Raw genomic sequence first — 17,275 nt, 5'->3', positions numbered from 1 at the left:
CTCTTATAATTGATTTGGCATCACACTGGCATCTCCTACGTAATGTCAAATGAGAAGCTTTCTGTATCTAATCCGCATCAATTGTGATTTGCAAAATCTGAATCTCGCCAAAGCTTTCTGAAAGATGGTACATAAAAAAACTGCTTTGCTCCTCCTCAGTGGTCACCTTATCTGTCAGAGCCGGCTGTGCCTTTAAAAGAGAAACATTTTATCTTTTATAAGGGCATTTTCAGCACCTCACTAACCTCAAATGTGGAGTGTGCTCAGTGGCCTTTGTATAATGGCCTCTCAATGCGAATGGTTATGGCTGTGAACCCCATGTACCCTCAAACAACCTCACTTGGTCAAATTCCCAGGTTTAATCACTAGAAGCACCTTGTCCAAGTTTACTTCCAACAAATACACAAAACATCTTCAAACTTTAGACTTCACATCTACATAGAAAACACTGCTTTGAAGCATACTTGTTATTGTCAGTTTGGCGTACTGCTCAGTATTAAAATGTTTTTTGTCTCCTCTGTAGATAATCAGGTCTTGCAGTTTGGGAAGTTAGTGAGCACATCCAACACCTATGAACCAGTGGCGCCTGGAACCTCAAGAAAACCGGTGACCATCAATACGAACCAGCCCCTGCTGTGGAGCATGGGCATCCGCAAAAATGGAGACTGATTCGATGTCACATGCTGCAATTTATACTTTTGCCAATCCAAGTTTCTTTAAACTTTTTATACAATCAAGTCAACTGCAATACTCAAACTGTAGCTTTTCTGTCTAATGCAGAGATGCAACTTGTGCCAAAAAAATGACTTTTGCAGAACAAAACACAGAAATGTTTATATTTCATGATTTTTATTTACACAACAGAATAAAAATGTTGTTCAAAATATAAAAAAAAAAAATTTGCCTCCTCCCACCCACAGCAGCCAACACTAATTTCCATCATCGTCCTTGTCATTTCATGGTCTTGAAGCTTTGAGTTTCTGGATTTAACCACCACTACAAGAGAAAACAAGAATCTGTTAATTAAGTTCTTACAATTGCATTTATTTACACATTCTTAACTTATTACTGACAGTTTGTCTGTACTGTGTAAAACAGTTGTAATAGTGCCTCATATTTTCTATTCTACAAAAGTGCTTGTGTTGTGTTGTTACACTGTTTACAAATCTGTTTTATTTTGATACATTTTCTAAATCAACTTTGTACCAAAATGAGCTTCAATAATAAATTAACATTTTACCTTACAATAATAAGTTGCATTTATATTTTTTCACCAGTGAGACTTTCATCTGTCACACACACCAGTGGATCGACCTTTTGTCCCCCGTTAGTTCTGTACCCCTAAACTACAGGTTTCCCATAGATTTATATCTGAACTTTGTCTGCAGTTTTTACCTACAATTCTTCATCCAAAATCAATTTGCAAAAATGGCACTTAATACCTAGACTTTTTTGAATAAATTTAGTTTATGATCATAGAAGCAAAAAAGTATTTGTGATTATTCCAATTCATAACACCACTGTTCTAGACTTTAGGCTACTATTACATTTTACCCAATTTCTTTCCTTTGTGTAAATTCAGAAAGAGTACAGAACACTTCATGATAACAGTCTACGTAACCCAATGGGAAACCCTGAGAATCACCATGCCATATTTTCCAAGTATATGATATAAATGTGTGTACCACTTCACTAGTTAATGCCAGTGCAGTTGAGCTACTTACACAATGATGTTGTTGATGGGAATGTGGATAAGTTTGACAAAGAATCCGATGAAACCCATGATGGCAAATCCTATGGCTGTGGCCATTGCAATCTTCTGAAATTCTGAAAAAGACAAAAAAAAGTTGATTTCTTTGATGTTTTCAAAAAAACTCCTGGTTGATTTATACATCGACTTTGAACGGACAGTAACAGTAAGGATAGCATGAACTTACCTTTTCTGTCTGGTTTTGTGCATCGTTTTACGAGCCTTATTGAGTCTTTGACGAACTGCCGGCTGGGCTCAACAAACTGCATTACTTGATCCATGTTGATTTGTGTCTGCGATGCGAAGAGAAAGATAAATGAATGTTTATTGACACATATCATCACTAAGCTAATTGTATGGCTAATCCAGTGCTGACGTCGACTTTAGCATCAACGCTAAATTATAACAAAAAATCAGTTCATCCAACTATTTCTTAACATATTCACAACCGAAGTAGTTAGTCATTGTGAGAAAACACAATATAGGGATAAGACTGTGATCAGACTTTTGACGTGTTAGAAGGAAAGATTTGTTGTTGCCGACTTAACATAACAAGAAAATTTGAGCGTTCGACAAAAATCAACCACTTGAATAACATTTAAGATGCTTTACTAGCTCAAATGCACAAGCTAGCATTAAATATCCAACATAAACAAAAGAAAGTCAGTCTTACTTGTTTTGGAGGCTGTAGTTGATAGATATGTCAGAGACGAACTGAAAGCCACGTAGCTCCGAGCACTGCCCTGTGAAGAAGAGCTGACGTAGCCTTACCCTGCGCATGCGCGGGACTCATCCTCCTGTTTAGTAAAATAGAGGCGTCGCACTTTGCTGCCCCCTACTGAGCGGGAGGTCTGACAGGCTTTTACGTCGACTCATTTACATTGTGCGTAATGATGATCAATAAAATACGTGCAATATTTATCAGTAACTAGGGCTTGAATTTAGGACGGGTCAACTCATCAAATTGATTTATTATCCTTTATTTAGAAATATTCATACAGCTTTGAATTTCTGTTTTCCACAATTAAATCAATCAACCAAAATTATAATAATACTAATAATAATTAAAAAGATAAGATAAAAAGCCCCAAACCATTTAGCTAAAATATATAAACTTGGGAAAAACTATATTGATATATGCGTACATAACATGATAATTTGCCACGTCAGTGTTGAGGATGTTGAATCATGGTAGACACATGTGACCCTGTGACTTAGTGTGTACCCACTCAGTGTACCACATTCTTTAGCTCCTTACCCACCCTTGTGATTTAGATTAAAACATAGTTTCTAAATAACACATTCTTTTAATGTTCACTTTACTGCGTGATGCTCAGCAACCACTTGCTACTGAATTTAACTTTTTGGACTTGATATAACAGCAAAAGGCAGAATAATATAAAAAAAAATGAGTTTACTTATATTATATACATATATATACACATACATATTCCTTTGAACAACATTGTGTAATAATTTTAGTTGACAATTGAAACAAAAAATCAAATCAAAATCATCAGTTATCATAATCAGCAAATAATTGTGAAACAAAATCAACAGTATCCACATTACCTTTATCACTACATAATGTGACAGAAGAAAAGCATATTTTGCATTTAAAAAAAGATTTAAAAATAAAGCAAAGTATTCTCACTCAATATAAGATAAGTATAAGCAGCACATGTCTGCGATTTTATTGGTGCATCTAAATAGTCATGAACTGGCTTAAAATGCATCACAAAAGTTTTGCAAAGTGCTGATAAGTGCTGCTTGAAATTGTGGACACATTGTGCCCCTGTTCCTCTCAGTTCACTCCCACGTGATGCCCAGCAGGTTGCAGCTGATGTCCCACAGTTTCTGGGCAGACTCATCGTCGGAGGCTGCTCTGGAGCTTCTCGCTGCAGCACAGTCACTGAACACAGAAACAGAGCACTGAGATGTATTTGAATAGACTAAACAAGAGGATATCAAAGGGCTGCAGATCGCAATCGAATCGAAGCCAACATTTTATGAGTAAGGCTGTAATTATTTAGGTGTTTTGACGGCTTATATAATCAACTAATTATTTGGTCTCATTGGTGTCTTATTATGTTTAGGGCTTGCCAAACATGTGCTGTTTAGATCTCTAGGTATGCTCTGAAATGCAGTTTATTTCCATTTCCGTATTCTCTCCTGGGTGTGTTTAAAATGTCGACTGTGGACTGATTTGTGAAATGGCAATTGTTAAAAATTCTTACCTGAAATAACCTCCACTCTGACTCTCCAGCCCAGGCTCCACAGCACAGTAGAGAGTCGTCTGAGCTCCTTCCACAGTTGTCTTTGTAAATATCCTGAAGATCTTGACTGCCACTTGAATGCACTGGTGTTGGTGCCTCCATAGGTCAGATTGCACCACCCCTGGATGCAGAGAGAAAACACTCACCCCTGTGCCTAAAAAACAAAACAAGGAATAATATTAGAACCGCCCCACATATGGCACATCCCACCATCTTGACCCCATTGATTATAGTTGCATATTTTGCATATGATTTACCCAGTAATTATGATGCACATGTTTTGAATCTTGCATGAGCTACCGTCTTACCTACCATGTAATCGTTTGGCTAGTGATCGTGCAAAGAGGACATTAGCCAACTTGCTCTGTCCATAGGCTTTCATGGTGTCGTAACTCCTCTCACTGTTAATGTCATCAAGTCGAAGTCCAGTCCAAGTGTGAGCGACAGAGGCCACAACAACAATCCGAGATGGAGCAGAGCGCTTGATAAGGTCCAGAAGTAGATATGTTAGCAGGAAGTGGCCTGAGGAAAGACATTATGATTATTTAGCACAAAATGTTTGAATTATTGTATCTGTCAGGATACACATTTTATGCTGTAGGACTAATGTAGGACTCATCACCTCATAAAGCAGCTGCCTATATTTGAATCACTTTGATTTAACCCGAAAGTCCCACTGAGCTTCAGATTCTGCCTGTGAGGCACTAGACCAAACATTCTTTCCTTAACATTTCATGTCAAATGGTTTGACTAATGTCTCTTATAAACTAAGGATTTCTAAGGTGTATTGGCATTCATAATAATTTCCATATGAACTACAACAAAACTACAAGACTTTCTTCTTTGATAATGTTTGCTGCTATGCGTGAGTAAAAGAATGATTAACACCTAACAATTTAAAATAAAGGCTTTTCGAAAAGAATGTAAAAAGAACATTTAGAGTGATGAGCAGAGGCAGGTAGTACCCAGTCACATTTACTCAAGTACTTCCTTTCTGCAGTACCGGTATTATTATTATTATTATTATTATTATTATTATTATTATTATTACGGTTAATACTCACAGAACTCAAGAAGTCTCAAAGTAATTTTTACTTTTACTTGACTCATTATTTGGGTCACTGCTTTTTACTTCTTATTTTAAAGTGACATCTCTCTTACTGGAGTAAAGTTTTTGGATACCCCTCTCTGGTGAAAAGAGCCTTGGTTCTTTTTCTTTTCTTTAAAAGAAACACACTTAAAAAAAAAAAGCTGGCTTTTTTGTGTGTGTGTCATGTTTGAAAAATTCCAAATTATTGTTAAAGAAAAGTGTAATCATATTAACATTCTGCTACAAACTGAGGGACATCCTTTGCTGTATGGCAGGATGTACATAAAAAGGGCCAGGGGTCAGAGCAGACAGGAAACTTTAAGGTTATAGACATCTCTCTATTGTTCTTAAGTTCCTGTTATGTTCTTAGCAAAAACACAGGATGAAAAAAGTCATATTACTGTATAACTGCATGAACATCACAGCATTTTGGTTTGGTCTTGTATTTGAAGCCCACACAAAGATATAAATGACAATGATGAATTTAAATATTCAGCCTGTGTGGATGGTGAAGCACAAGCTGTTCTCGCATTGTATTGCACTCAGACAAAAATACCTCTGCAGTCGACACAATCTCCTGGAAATTCTCTGACAGCTTGAAGGGAATGGCACTGGCTCATGTTTTTGGAAACTTTCTGTTTCAACCAACACCTCGCATGCGTTAATGTTTGGGCAACAAACAACTGATGTCATGTATGATAAATAACAACTAAAGAAATGAATCCCATATACTTCACAGTGTTTCCATTTCTATATAGCACGCAAAGACAAAAATGCACAAAACTTACCCAAATGATTGACTCCGAGTTGCATTTCGAAGCCATCTGCAGTCTTGGAGTAGGGACACATCATGATGCCAGCGTTATTTATGAGAATATTGACTTGTTTTTCCTCTAAGAGACACACATTATTATTCAATCAATCAAAGAATCAATCAATCAACATTTACTTCTTCTTCTACTCTTAACACCTTTGTTAATAAGTTCAGCAAATGCTCTGATGGACTTGGTGTCAGAGAGGTCCAGTTTTCTAATGACCATATTCTCATTCCCCGTGTCTTCAAAAATGTCCTGCTTGGCCTCCTCTGCCCTTTCCAGGTCTCTGCACGCCATCACGATGCGAGCGCCTGGAAGAAACATATCAGAGAAGTAAGAGATCATGAATTTTCCATAAACTGTGTGTCCACATTAAATCTTTTTAGTTTTCAATTATTATTATTCATTCATTCAGGCTTTCATATTGTTCCCTTTGACTTCGGGAACTTCCAATGGAATTAGCTTAACCAGTACCATGCATGATGTTACGCCTTTATTTTCAGAAATGTCTTTCTTCAGACACGAAACGTCCTCCACTCAATGAGCCCAGTCCGGTCAACAAATTTGATTAATAACAATTATAACCCCTTTTGATTCGGCGATCTTCAAGTATCCACCAATACTGAGTCGGAAATGGCTTGTAACACCCTTTAACTGTATTTAAGGGGGGATAGGGTGACTGGTTGTCTGCTGGAAAGCGCTTTGCGTGCCTAATGTGGGTGGTTAAGCGCTATATAAGTTGAGACCATTTACCATAGCGACCCACATAGTAATGAAGTGATGACAGCATACAAAGCTGAGTGGGTTTTTCACACACAATGGGGTTAATGGATCAATTCCCATCAGACCTGATACATATTGTCAATGTGTACCCGGGGCAAAGCTTTTCACCCACATTAGTCAGTCACAGTATGAGGCTGGCTAACAAAGAAAGGGCATCTGGGACTATCCATATTTCTGACTAATTTATTGAAGGTTTTTTACAACAGCCACATTAGACAATCGATATATGGGGTGATATAATGTCTACCAGATGAAGGATAGAAAAAGATTTATAGTTATGTCGTTTTTTGTAAAGCCATTCTATTCGTGAGCAGCCCATTTGATAGTTGTTTATACACACATTTTGGATGGCTTTAAATCTATCGCTCTTCAAGTCCCCAAATGCATCATTCAGCATAATTTTTCCCTTCTTGTCTATTTTACCCACACCTAGTCTTTAATCAACTTAATAAAAATAATATACAAAAATCCTCTTTTTCCAGCGCACGGACAAATGCGGTTACGCAATCAGTCAAGCGCCCCCTGAACATGAGAACCCCTGAAATCCCACGCAAATTATATCCTAATGAGCCCGGTTAGAGCGGGTTGTGGAGGACACCAACTTTCTCTACACAATGCCCCAAAGTCCCTAACAACAAAATAGCTGCTGCACCCTGCAATTATGAAAGCGCTGAGCCATTTATCAGCTGGAATGAAGGGTCTGTAATCTCATCGCTGTGTCTTTCTGTGATTTGCCTCTTTACATGTGGAGATAAACAACAACTATACAACTCTTAAAATGGCAATTTGAGCCTTTGCACTTTTATACGTTACTAGGCTTTTGTGATGAGGATAATTATGCAATAACTTGAATAATAATAACCCTAATACCAATGCACATAACGATATACAACATGTAAAGTGCCATTTCTATAGTTTCCAATGCCTGTTCACTCTATGCTGTAAGGCGTGCCCCGTAAGTTTGCTTTTTTGACGTTGATTGGCCCCGACAAAATAAACAAAGTCATGTTTTTTTACAAGACAAATGATTGCGTCGATTGCATTTGATTTCCCTGGGTAAGCTTCCTCACCCTGAGCGATGGAGTTGCGTGATGAATCCTCGCAAACCTAATTAGCCTGTCATAATGTTATTGCGAGAGCCCATTACCAAAATGTGATGCAATATGTGCCAATACAGAGACAGCACTGGTATTATTTCCCTTCTAGTGACAATCGTTCACTGTGTCCAGGATTCATATTTGCTTATTAGATTTGGGAAGAATATGGCGCAGCATAAGCACCTTAATACTTGCTCACATCGAAAGTCAGATTTTGCGTAGGAGGCTTTTGGGGTGCCGTGCTGTGCTTTTCACACCAATGCACACACTGAATTGCAACAGTTTTTATGTTACACACGCTGGCTTGTGTGTGCGTGTGTGTGTGTGTGTATGTGTGTGTGTGTGTGTGTGTGTGTGTGTGTATGTGTGTATGTATGTGTGTGTATGTGTCCATGTGCACTGTGCTGGGACTGCCTTTGTTGCTCCTGTGGCTGGGGAGGGGAGCATACTGCACAATGGCTTCTCTGTCTATCTTCCCTGATGCTCCGTCTGTCTACCACGACCATAACTGGCATCTAATGAGTGTGGTCATTTTATTCAGCCAGCTTCCTGTCTACAGTTTTACGAATGGGCAAAGGAATTTACAGAGACAGGTCAAAACGTTCAAGTGCAATTGTGAGACTAAATCATTAGTTGTACAACTCTCTTGGTCATTGATTATTTGCTAAAGTCCCACATGGTTTAGTCAAAGAAATTAGGCAAATCATTTTTAAACATTACAGCCTAAACCTTAAAAAAATGTTTATATTAGTTATGAATGCACCCACTTTATCAAGGCAAATACAATCACATACCTGTTTGCTGCTTGGATAAATGGAGTAAGTTGCACCCATCTGACTTGCAGTGACTGTATGTGAATGCAAGTTATAAGTGGCAAATACTGAAACATGCTGGGCTTTTGAAATAAGGGATTACTGACACAAGCCTGGAGTCTGCTACGTCGGAGGTCCGAAAGCAGAGGTCAGGTCATGCTGTGTAGCTTTCGAGCCACCCAAGCATTCAAATGAGACTAGTCTCTAACTAAAGAGTGGGGATTTGCCTGTGTGGGTGAACATAGAAAAAGGAAACCAGGGTGCAAAAGTCAATATCTGTAACTGCGAGCTAGAAATAGACTCTCTGTAGAGTGACGAGCCGCACCTCTCCTCGCCAAGTCTCTGGCAGTTTCTTTGCCGATCCCAGTGTTGGCACCTGTGATGATCACAGTCTTTCCCTCCAGCCTCTCTTCGGAGGACCAGCGATTGCAGCACATGCCTCTGTAACTAACACACAAGGGAATTTACATCATAGTATATAAAATATCCAGCTATTTATATATAAAAAAGAACAATAACTGATTCATGTTTAAAAGTAAAGATTTAAATAACTTTGAGATAGAAATATGATCAAACACAACAATCATATGTTGTCAACATCAACATCAACATGTTTTAATCTGAACCACAGCTACCAGCTTTTACAGGTACATATTTTTATGTTTTCAGAGGAGATTGAATTTCCTAAATAACTTCATGATTTGCCAATTGTGACCATTAAAAATATTATTTGTGGTAATTGTGCAACCCTTCTCTACAGTAAAAAAAACAACAACAACAAAAAACAGAAAATACCATGACACATTACAATGATATAAAAGTATTTCATACAATCTGATTTTGAACAAGCTTTGAATGCAAATCACTCTATAACAGCCTATTTTAATCAAATTTACATCCAAATACAGGAGAAAAAGAAGTCTAAATGTGAAATTTTCCTTGAAAGATAGTAGTGCAGAGGCAGTTTTCCTACTCGGGCAAACCAAAGCTCCTTAAAATTCCAGCATTCCAAGTAAATACAATGTCTGGCGCCTATCCATTGTTTTCTTTCTGTGTGTGTAGAAGTCTATCCCTTACCTGCAGTGCATTGTTGCGCCAGGAGAAAGAAAAAGCCACCTCTTGGGGGAACAGTGGTCCACTTGAGACGGGAATAGACACTAGCCTTTTTCCAGTCCCTTCACAACAGTTCATTATGGGGTTTTTCGGGGCTATCATATTCCCCCCGCCTCCTTGTCATCGCAGTTTTACGCACGGACCAATCAGAGTCGACTTTGCGCGTAATTGCTCCACATGTTTCCGGGAGAGGGACAAAATTGGCCACGCTTATTTGTCTCTGCGCTCAACAATGTGGCGCCAGACCGTCACATACATAGTACATTATTGACTCCAATGAAAGGAAACCTAGATTTTTCGTTTTCAATTTTTTGTATATACTGCATAGTCGTTGCTTTTTTGTATATACATTTTTGTAGCGCACCCTCCACCTGCTCCCCTTCTCCAGAGACGTGAGGTAGGCTATAGGAGGACACACGCAAAATCAACGGTTAAAAAACAACAACAACAACACCACAACAGCCCAAACGGGTGCTTAAAGATGTTTTATTGACAGACATTGATAACTTCCTTATACGATTTGTTGTTTGGAATTAGCACTTTGGAATTGAACTAAAGCAGTACTAAGTAACTTGTTTACCTTAATAAATCTGTTGTTTTTACTTTCCTCTGAGGGTAATACAAGTGTTGATGGGATGATTGGGGGGTCTTTCATCTCCCCTGGTGTCTCTGGCCAGAAAACCACAATTGCAACTTTCCTGCCTCCGGGTCGGAGGTGCAACACACATTAGTGTACACACATAAATACACAATAGAATCACGAAGAAGAAGGTAACAGGCTAACAGGCAAAGCTAACTGTGGGCTAGCGCCGCTTTAACTTACAGCTAAGTTTGAGTGAAAAAAATGTATCTTCATTGTGTAATTGGATGTACAATATCCCTCTCTCCCTTTGTCTTTTCTGTCAGCGTAGTATTTACTCTCACGGACAATTCATGAATAAAAAAAAACGCAACATGCTACGACACCTGCAGTGGCGCTTATGGCCTCTAGGGGAACGAGTTACTTAGTACTGCTTTAAATAGCCTACAAATAAATATGAATATTGGTTAGATACATATTTGCATGCGGTTTTAAATCAACAAGGTTAATCTTCTCATCCAAAATAGCTGTTCACTTTCCTTTGCCTCCCGACAAAATAAACGTCCTTGCTCTCCTTGTTCACGTCAAAACAGACACAGCTTCCATTCGATCACCACATATGTAAATTCAGTTATTTTATTATTACTATTACAGTCATGCTTTGTATTTTGTTTCAGTGCATGCATAAGGAGTAGTTTATCTCCAGCGAATGCCCAGCAGGTGGCAGCTCACAGCCCACAGCTTCAGCGCAGTAGAGTCGTCCTGACCGGCCCTGCAGCTCTCCGCACTGGCACAGTCCCTGGAGGAGGACCAGAGAATTATTATGAGGGGGTGAAAAAAAATAAGATAAAAACCGTGAGTAGTGCTCCAAACTTTATACATTTGACTTCCATCCGTGCAGCTTACTCCTACACTTACTATTAAAATGTTTTCTCAAATAACAGTATTTCACACACAAACTGCACCACTCAGCCCCCTCCTTTACACCACTAGCACCAGACGTCTCTGCCTCCCTCTTCACACACAAAAATCTGTGAGACTGGAACAATTTTGAAATGTGAAAAATGTTGTCATTTTTAGGGGGGACACAGAGACACTTTCTGAAACACCAAGTTCTATGTATTTCTTGGCAGCCCTCTTAATTGTGGATCATGTTTAGTCAAATCTTGTCCTCAAAGCACCTTTACACTTCTCTTTATTTATCACTAGCGTCAGTGATTGCAGTAAGAGTAGGTACTTGGTACAGTTGCATTGTGGCAGCACTTCATGATTAAATACAGGGTGGAGGCGGGCAAGCTATTGTGACTCATGTAGCCCCTCCATCCGGCCGGCAGACAATAACCAATGCACAAATGTGCTTCCTTACAACACCACTGTCTTCCCTGGCACAAAACAAAGGTGATGTACTGTAACCTCCGGCTATTTTGTATGCGTTTATGCAATGGAGGTCTATTTGAGAAGTATTCTTCCCAGGCCCACATGGCGAGTTCAAAAACCCAATGTGGCACTTGGTAAAAAGTTTGTCCATAGACTCACATGTTCTTTTCATTCTGAATTGAACCTTGGTCATTCCAAATTGAGTGGAATATCAAAGACTTGCCACTCATTTTGCTTGGTTGTTATGCTGTTGCCATGATGGATCTGCCATACAAGTGCCATAGTGTATGAATAGTGTTAGAGGGGAGTGCTACGGTAACTGTTTTGGCGTATTACTAATCCACATCAAAGCCTTCCCGTAACCACTGATTTACAAAGTAAGCTCTGATTAATCGTATTTGTCATTATGGTATTTTACAGTTTATATAATTTAGTTCTTACTCATAGTGCATTACACTCACAGCTTCAGCCTAATGGCCTTAAAGGAATAGGCCACCGTTTTTACATACTGAGATATGTTCTTACCTTAGCTTTGACGAGTTCTTTAGGACCTGTCTGATCTTCCCCCGTGCCTTCAATCACGTAAACACAGTGCAGACGGCGTTAGCATTTAGCCTCTCCCCCTCTCCACTATAGCTCCAAAACAGGTCAAGATAGAAGCTACCAAGCTCTTCCACGTTTTCCCTCTTTAAATATGGTTACGTGAAGTGTTACACTACAAAGTATAATTACACAAAATTAAACAATGTGGATTTTCTAAGCGGATAAAAGGGGGAACTACAATGTAAGGCGTAATAATACCAGGAGTAGTTTGGCATCCGCACTGTAAAGTGAAGATTACTGCGCAGTAAAGTGAAGATTACTGCGCGGATTTCGAACTACTCCTGGTATTATTACGCCTTACAATATAGTTCCCCCTTTTATCCGCTTAGAAAATCCACATTGTTTAATTTTGTGTAATTATACTTTGTAGTGTAACACTTCACGTAACCATATTTAAATAGGGAAAACGTGAGAGGGAGAGGCTAAATGCTAACGCCGTCTGCACTGTGTTTACGTGATAGAAGGCACGGGGGAAGACCAGACAGGTCCTAAAGAACTCGTCAAAGCTAAGGTAAGAACATATCTCAGTATGTAAAAACGGTGGCCTATTCCTTTTAAAGGTGCATTATGGAACTTTTTCATTAGTGCCTAATTGACCTTTTTGTGACCCAGCGGCTCGATGGGTGGTCAGCACGGCTCCTTAACTTTCAATCAGTGGTCTCTTCAACACTCCAGGATCAATTGTTTTGTAGGTTTACAAGTGAGACGGTTGGTCAACAGTGAAAACCTGCCAGAAACTCCAAAAACAATGGATCCTGGAGCATCATAGAGGCCACTGTAATGGAAAGTAAAGGCGCCATGGCAACCACTCACTACAGAGTCATTAAAAGGTCAAATTTAAGAGGAATTTTTTTTTCACATAAAAAGTTCCATAATGCACCTTTAATGGTAGCCTAATTGTAAGTGTGTAGGTGTGATATTCTAAATCGATAAAGTTCACTACTGACTTTTTCCTTCAGTATGCTGATTAGTGTCATATAGTGTGATCTGTTAGGTATAGGTTTTGTTGAATACACTTACTTGTAATATCCACCGTTGACCATCTGACTCTCAGGGTTCACAACACAGTAGATAATAGTGAGGGCGCCATCTGCTGGAGTTTTGATCAGGAAACTGAATGTCTTGATTACGTCCACAAAGGGGCGCCGTATGTGTCTTATGATTTCAGTATTGACCGCCCCCGGGTCCACTGAGTAAACTGTCACGCCAAACGCTATGGGAAGTACATATTTGATCATTACTCACATATGAATTGGAATCTTTCTCAACGATTAAGTACTACACCAATCGCACTCAAGCAATGTATAAAGTTCGAAAGCGATACACAGCCAACCATTTGTTTTAACAGCTTGTATAAACTGATATTCTGCTCACGGCGTTTGTGGTTAGGCCATGAGACTCTCACATTGGCAACGCATTCAAATCCATTTTTCTATGCATGCACAGTCGCACACACAGAGCTCTACAGACAGAGGAAGAAGGCAAGCAGAGAATGTCACGACTCTTTTCTCACCCTCCATCCTCTTGGCCAACTCCCTGCTGAAAAGCACGTTGGCCAGTTTGCTCTGTGCATAGGCTCTGACAGGATGATAGTCTTTTTCACCACCCAGGTCATCAAACTGGATCTTGCCCATGGCGTGAGCTGCAGAGGACACATTGATGACCCGGGACGGGGCTGAGTGCTTCAGCAAATCCAGTAAGAGGAATGTCAGGAAGAAATGACCTGAATAGAAAAAAGTACACAAGTTTAACATGGAACCAGACCAGAGACCCCTCAACTATATCAGGTGTGCCCCAACTTTTCTTCCTTGGAAAACCAAAGGGCTAAATGCGATCATGTTTTGCATGTAGAAAAGGGTTTAATGTGAACAGATCTATGATTAAATAAGGGAAATTATTGTACAGTTTAGATGGACATATTTTCACTGAAACTTTTCGATTCAGTGCACACATTAATTAAAGTAAATTCTCCTTACAAGCATATAGTAAGTACCATCTTGTCAACCAAATTAAGCCCTTGAGATCACCCGCGGGCCCCACTTTGGGTTCCCTGTCCAATATTATTATTTTTTCCCCCAGGATTCTTACTACTTCTGGTACTTTACATCTTATTAATTAATGTAAATTAATGTATACGTGTGGCAAAGTAATTCAGCCCCAATTTCATGTAACATTTTTTGGTACAGAGCGGAATGATGTAAATAAAGTTAAATTTGACCACTGAAATTTAAAGTGTTTTAAAATAAAGAGAATAATTGAAAAGCAGAGTGAATATGCATAATCTTTGGATATCCTACCATAGGATTACAATGCAAATACAGTTTCCGCTTTGTTCATTTTTACCGAGGTGATTGACTCCAAATTGCATCTCATATCCATCCGCTGTCGTCGAATATGGGCAAATAGCAACTCCTGCGTTGTTGACCAGGTAGTGGAGAGTTTTTTCAGCTGAGGAGAAAAGGTGCATGTCACCGTACCTGCGATTGTTGTTAGTCTATGATGGGAGTGTGCGTCATCCACCTACTGTCATAGATATTTTCGGCAAACTGGCAAATGGATTTGGTGTCAGCCAGATCGAGTTGCCTGGCGACTACCTTGGCTCCTTTCACAGCTCTCAGAATGTCACGGGCGGCTTGTTCTCCTTTGGCCATGTCTCTGCACGCCATAATCACCTTGGCTCCTACACACATCGATTACTTTAATATTGCTGTGGTAATGCTTTGACTTTAGTCTACTATATCTATTTTGGCTTGCCTCTGCCGGCGAGGTCTGTGGCTGTCTCTTTGCCTATGCCCGTGTTGGCTCCGGTCACTATGGCTGTTTTTCCATCGAGACGCACATCTGAAGACCATTTAGGGCCAAACAAAGCCCTAGAAAAGTGGCCAAGACGTGACAAATTATAATGGTTTGTTGATGCATAATACAATGTTACGTCCGAATAATACATGAAGAATTACACTGGGTTACAACTTTTTTTTTGTGTGATTATTACTAATTACTAATCTGAAAATGACATCCTTTTTGCTGTATCAGGTCAGGCTTTTGTGGCAAGTTCATAAAAAAAAAACTTTTTCCTCTACATTTTTTGTTTGTAGTTTTCATTATATATGCATTATGCACAAATGCAAATTATGTGAAAACCAACCCCAGTCTCCGCCTAATTGTGGACAGACAGGCACCAGGACAGAAAACTTTATAAGACAAGATGTTAAGACAGATTTTACTCATCTGCAAAATTTAGATGTTTGAGCTAAACCAATGTGATTTTTGGATTAAGCACATTGAAATAGTCAGTTTACAAAACCAAATTTGTTGTAGACCAGTGTATTTGATTTTGTACACAGCCATGTTTTGTCAAATTGGAGGATTCAGTATGAAAGGAGTGGTGTTAAGGTAAGGTCTTATTATAGGCATGCAAAGAGGGTAGAAGTTACAACTGCACTTACCTGACAGCTTCCATCTCTCTTGTTGGTGACATAAAGCTGTGGTATCCTTGCTTCTGCGCTTCTGTCTCAAGACTGATGGTGAGAGCTCCTTCTGGGGAAAAAGCACTGAGGAGGACAGAGACTATATTGACCTAAAACTGTAAGAAACCCACTGCAATTAGCAGGAAACATTTGGTACAAACTCGTCTCTGTTTGAACCATGTGAATGTGACAAATTAATTTCTGCAGTTTGTTGACAGTGTTCCTTGTAATATCTAAAAGGAAGCTTTTTACTCATCCTGAGAAGTAAAGACATTTGAATTTGTATGCATACGTGCATACTGCTGTCAGACAGACATGTGACTGAGAACTTTTTAGGACACAAGGATTGGACTAAAAAGGTGAAGTTTATACAACGTTCCTCCAGGATGAAGGGACTAAAATTAGAATCATCCATTTACCACACTTGTTAGCTTGTGTCTTTACTGAATGGTGATATTGTCTAATAAGACCTTTTGAGTCCTACAATATACTCTTTGTAATAGTGTACCATCCATACAAGGATGTTCATGTGTATGAAAATCCCTCCCACAGGTAAAGATCCTGCAGATGTGCTGAGGCTGAAACTCAAGCTCCGTGACCACAGGTGAGGGAGTGTAATGGTATCTCCTCTAATGTGACTTTTTGGTGCTTTCCAGAGGAAACACCAAGTCCCCTGTTTATTTAGCTGTCTTTATACTGATTACACTTCAATTTGTGTGAACAAAGTTAAATCATCTTTTCACCTCTTCTTGTAATGCTCAGCTTTTATTGCATAGAAGTAAAATCCAAGGTTGCCACTAGAGGGTGCACTATAACTGTGTTCTGCTGTACAACATTACTTAGCAATTTTCTAAAGGCTATCATAATTATAAATCTCCTCAGCCTTGTTCTGTGTGGGGCAGGTCTCATGTAAACCATGTGAAAGCCAGTCATAACTTCCTGTTTTCACAAACATCCATGAAATAAGCGGAGACACACACAGGCAGTTCTAAACACAGCAGACCCACAGCAGGCTGAGGCAGTGCCAGGCCTCTCATGTGGTGGCTCTGTGACGCTGTGAGCTCAGTGCTAGATTAGCCTGCCCTCACAGCTGCGCTCCATCCACAGAGTGATGAAAGGCCTGCTGTCTGTCAGTACAGGGCCAAAGACAGAGCAGCCTGCCACATGTGCAATTAGCACGGCTTCACTAAATTATAGATCCTCGTGCGGCAATAAATGACTCTGTCATTATCATTTGTCAGTCTCAAAATAGGAAAGTTGACAGGAAACAGACTGGCAGCCATCAGAAAAGAAATAGACACAAAACAATACATTTCAATCAAACTTTTTTCAGTCATTTACTGCAGAAAGAATGATATGTACAAGATTTGCGGCTGGATGTATTTAAAGTATCCTCTCAATTTAAGAAAATTATCAAAACACCTGTACTGTACAATGCACTTGTTATATCATTATTGTCCCACAAAAACATAATATGTCTGTGGAAGATCAGTATATACAGCTATCATTATA

The 17,275-nt window shown here is 39.3% G+C and overlaps 3 protein-coding genes across 5 annotated transcripts in view; 1 reads left to right on the top strand and 2 right to left on the bottom strand.

Moving 5' to 3' along the window:
- tpk1 (thiamin pyrophosphokinase 1) overlaps positions 1–686 on the top strand; it is a 67,811-nt gene extending 67,125 nt beyond the window's left edge. For both annotated transcript variants that reach the window (XM_079575833.1, XM_079575834.1), the window contains exon 9: positions 524–686. In XM_079575833.1, the coding sequence (XP_079431959.1) occupies positions 524–669 (146 nt within the window). In that variant the 3' untranslated portion in view covers positions 670–686. The remainder of the gene's footprint in view (positions 1–523) is intronic.
- Positions 687–901: 215 nt separating this feature from the next.
- sec61g (SEC61 translocon subunit gamma) lies at positions 902–2,539 on the bottom strand (the record flags this gene model as incomplete). Of its 2 annotated transcripts, none has more annotated exons than XR_013793840.1 (3): positions 1,938–1,976; positions 1,725–1,827; positions 902–996 (listed from the first exon to the last, which is right to left on the bottom strand). XR_013793840.1 is itself a non-coding variant. In XM_079575842.1 (3 exons), the coding sequence occupies exons 2-3, from the start codon at positions 2,029–2,031 to the stop codon at positions 1,721–1,723; spliced, it is 201 nt and encodes a 66-aa protein (XP_079431968.1). In that variant the 5' UTR covers positions 2,032–2,043; positions 2,424–2,539. The 2 variants fall into 2 exon arrangements, 1 of the variants encoding a protein (XP_079431968.1); XM_079575842.1 differs by lacking the exon at positions 902–996 and adding an exon at positions 2,424–2,539 and having other exon boundaries at positions 1,721–1,827; positions 1,938–2,043.
- Positions 2,540–2,757: 218 nt separating this feature from the next.
- LOC306977911 (uncharacterized protein) lies at positions 2,758–15,817 on the bottom strand. The gene is made up of 14 exons (XM_079576350.1): positions 15,743–15,817; positions 15,051–15,166; positions 14,821–14,976; positions 14,640–14,744; positions 13,810–14,019; positions 13,317–13,509; positions 11,024–11,115; positions 9,701–9,761; positions 8,949–9,070; positions 6,087–6,242; positions 5,905–6,009; positions 4,339–4,548; positions 3,988–4,180; positions 2,758–3,662 (listed from the first exon to the last, which is right to left on the bottom strand). Exons 1-14 carry the CDS (start codon positions 15,772–15,774, stop codon positions 3,560–3,562), a joined length of 1,854 nt encoding a protein of 617 aa, XP_079432476.1. The 5' UTR covers positions 15,775–15,817; the 3' UTR covers positions 2,758–3,559.
- Positions 15,818–17,275: the final 1,458 nt, after the last annotated feature.

Source organism: Gobius niger, assembly GCF_951799975.1.
Source record: "Gobius niger genome assembly, chromosome: 18".
In the NCBI taxonomy this organism is placed as follows: domain Eukaryota; kingdom Metazoa; phylum Chordata; class Actinopteri; order Gobiiformes; family Gobiidae; genus Gobius; species Gobius niger.
The sequence above is the reverse complement of the archived record's forward strand: the minus strand, read 5'-3'. Positions and strand labels throughout refer to the sequence as shown.

Excerpts from the sequence above, each read along its gene's own strand:
- LOC306977911 (XM_079576350.1), bottom strand. The coding sequence starts at position 15,774 with ATGTCACCAACAAGAGAGATGGAAGCTGTCAG. Across the intron at positions 15,167-15,742 it reads AGAGAGATGGAAGCTGTCAG|GGCTTTGTTTGGCCCTAAAT; the intron begins GTAAGTGCAGTT and ends CCACTTTTCTAG. Across the intron at positions 14,020-14,639 it reads ATTTGGAGTCAATCACCTCG|GTCATTTCTTCCTGACATTC; the intron begins GTAAAAATGAAC and ends TTTTCTATTCAG.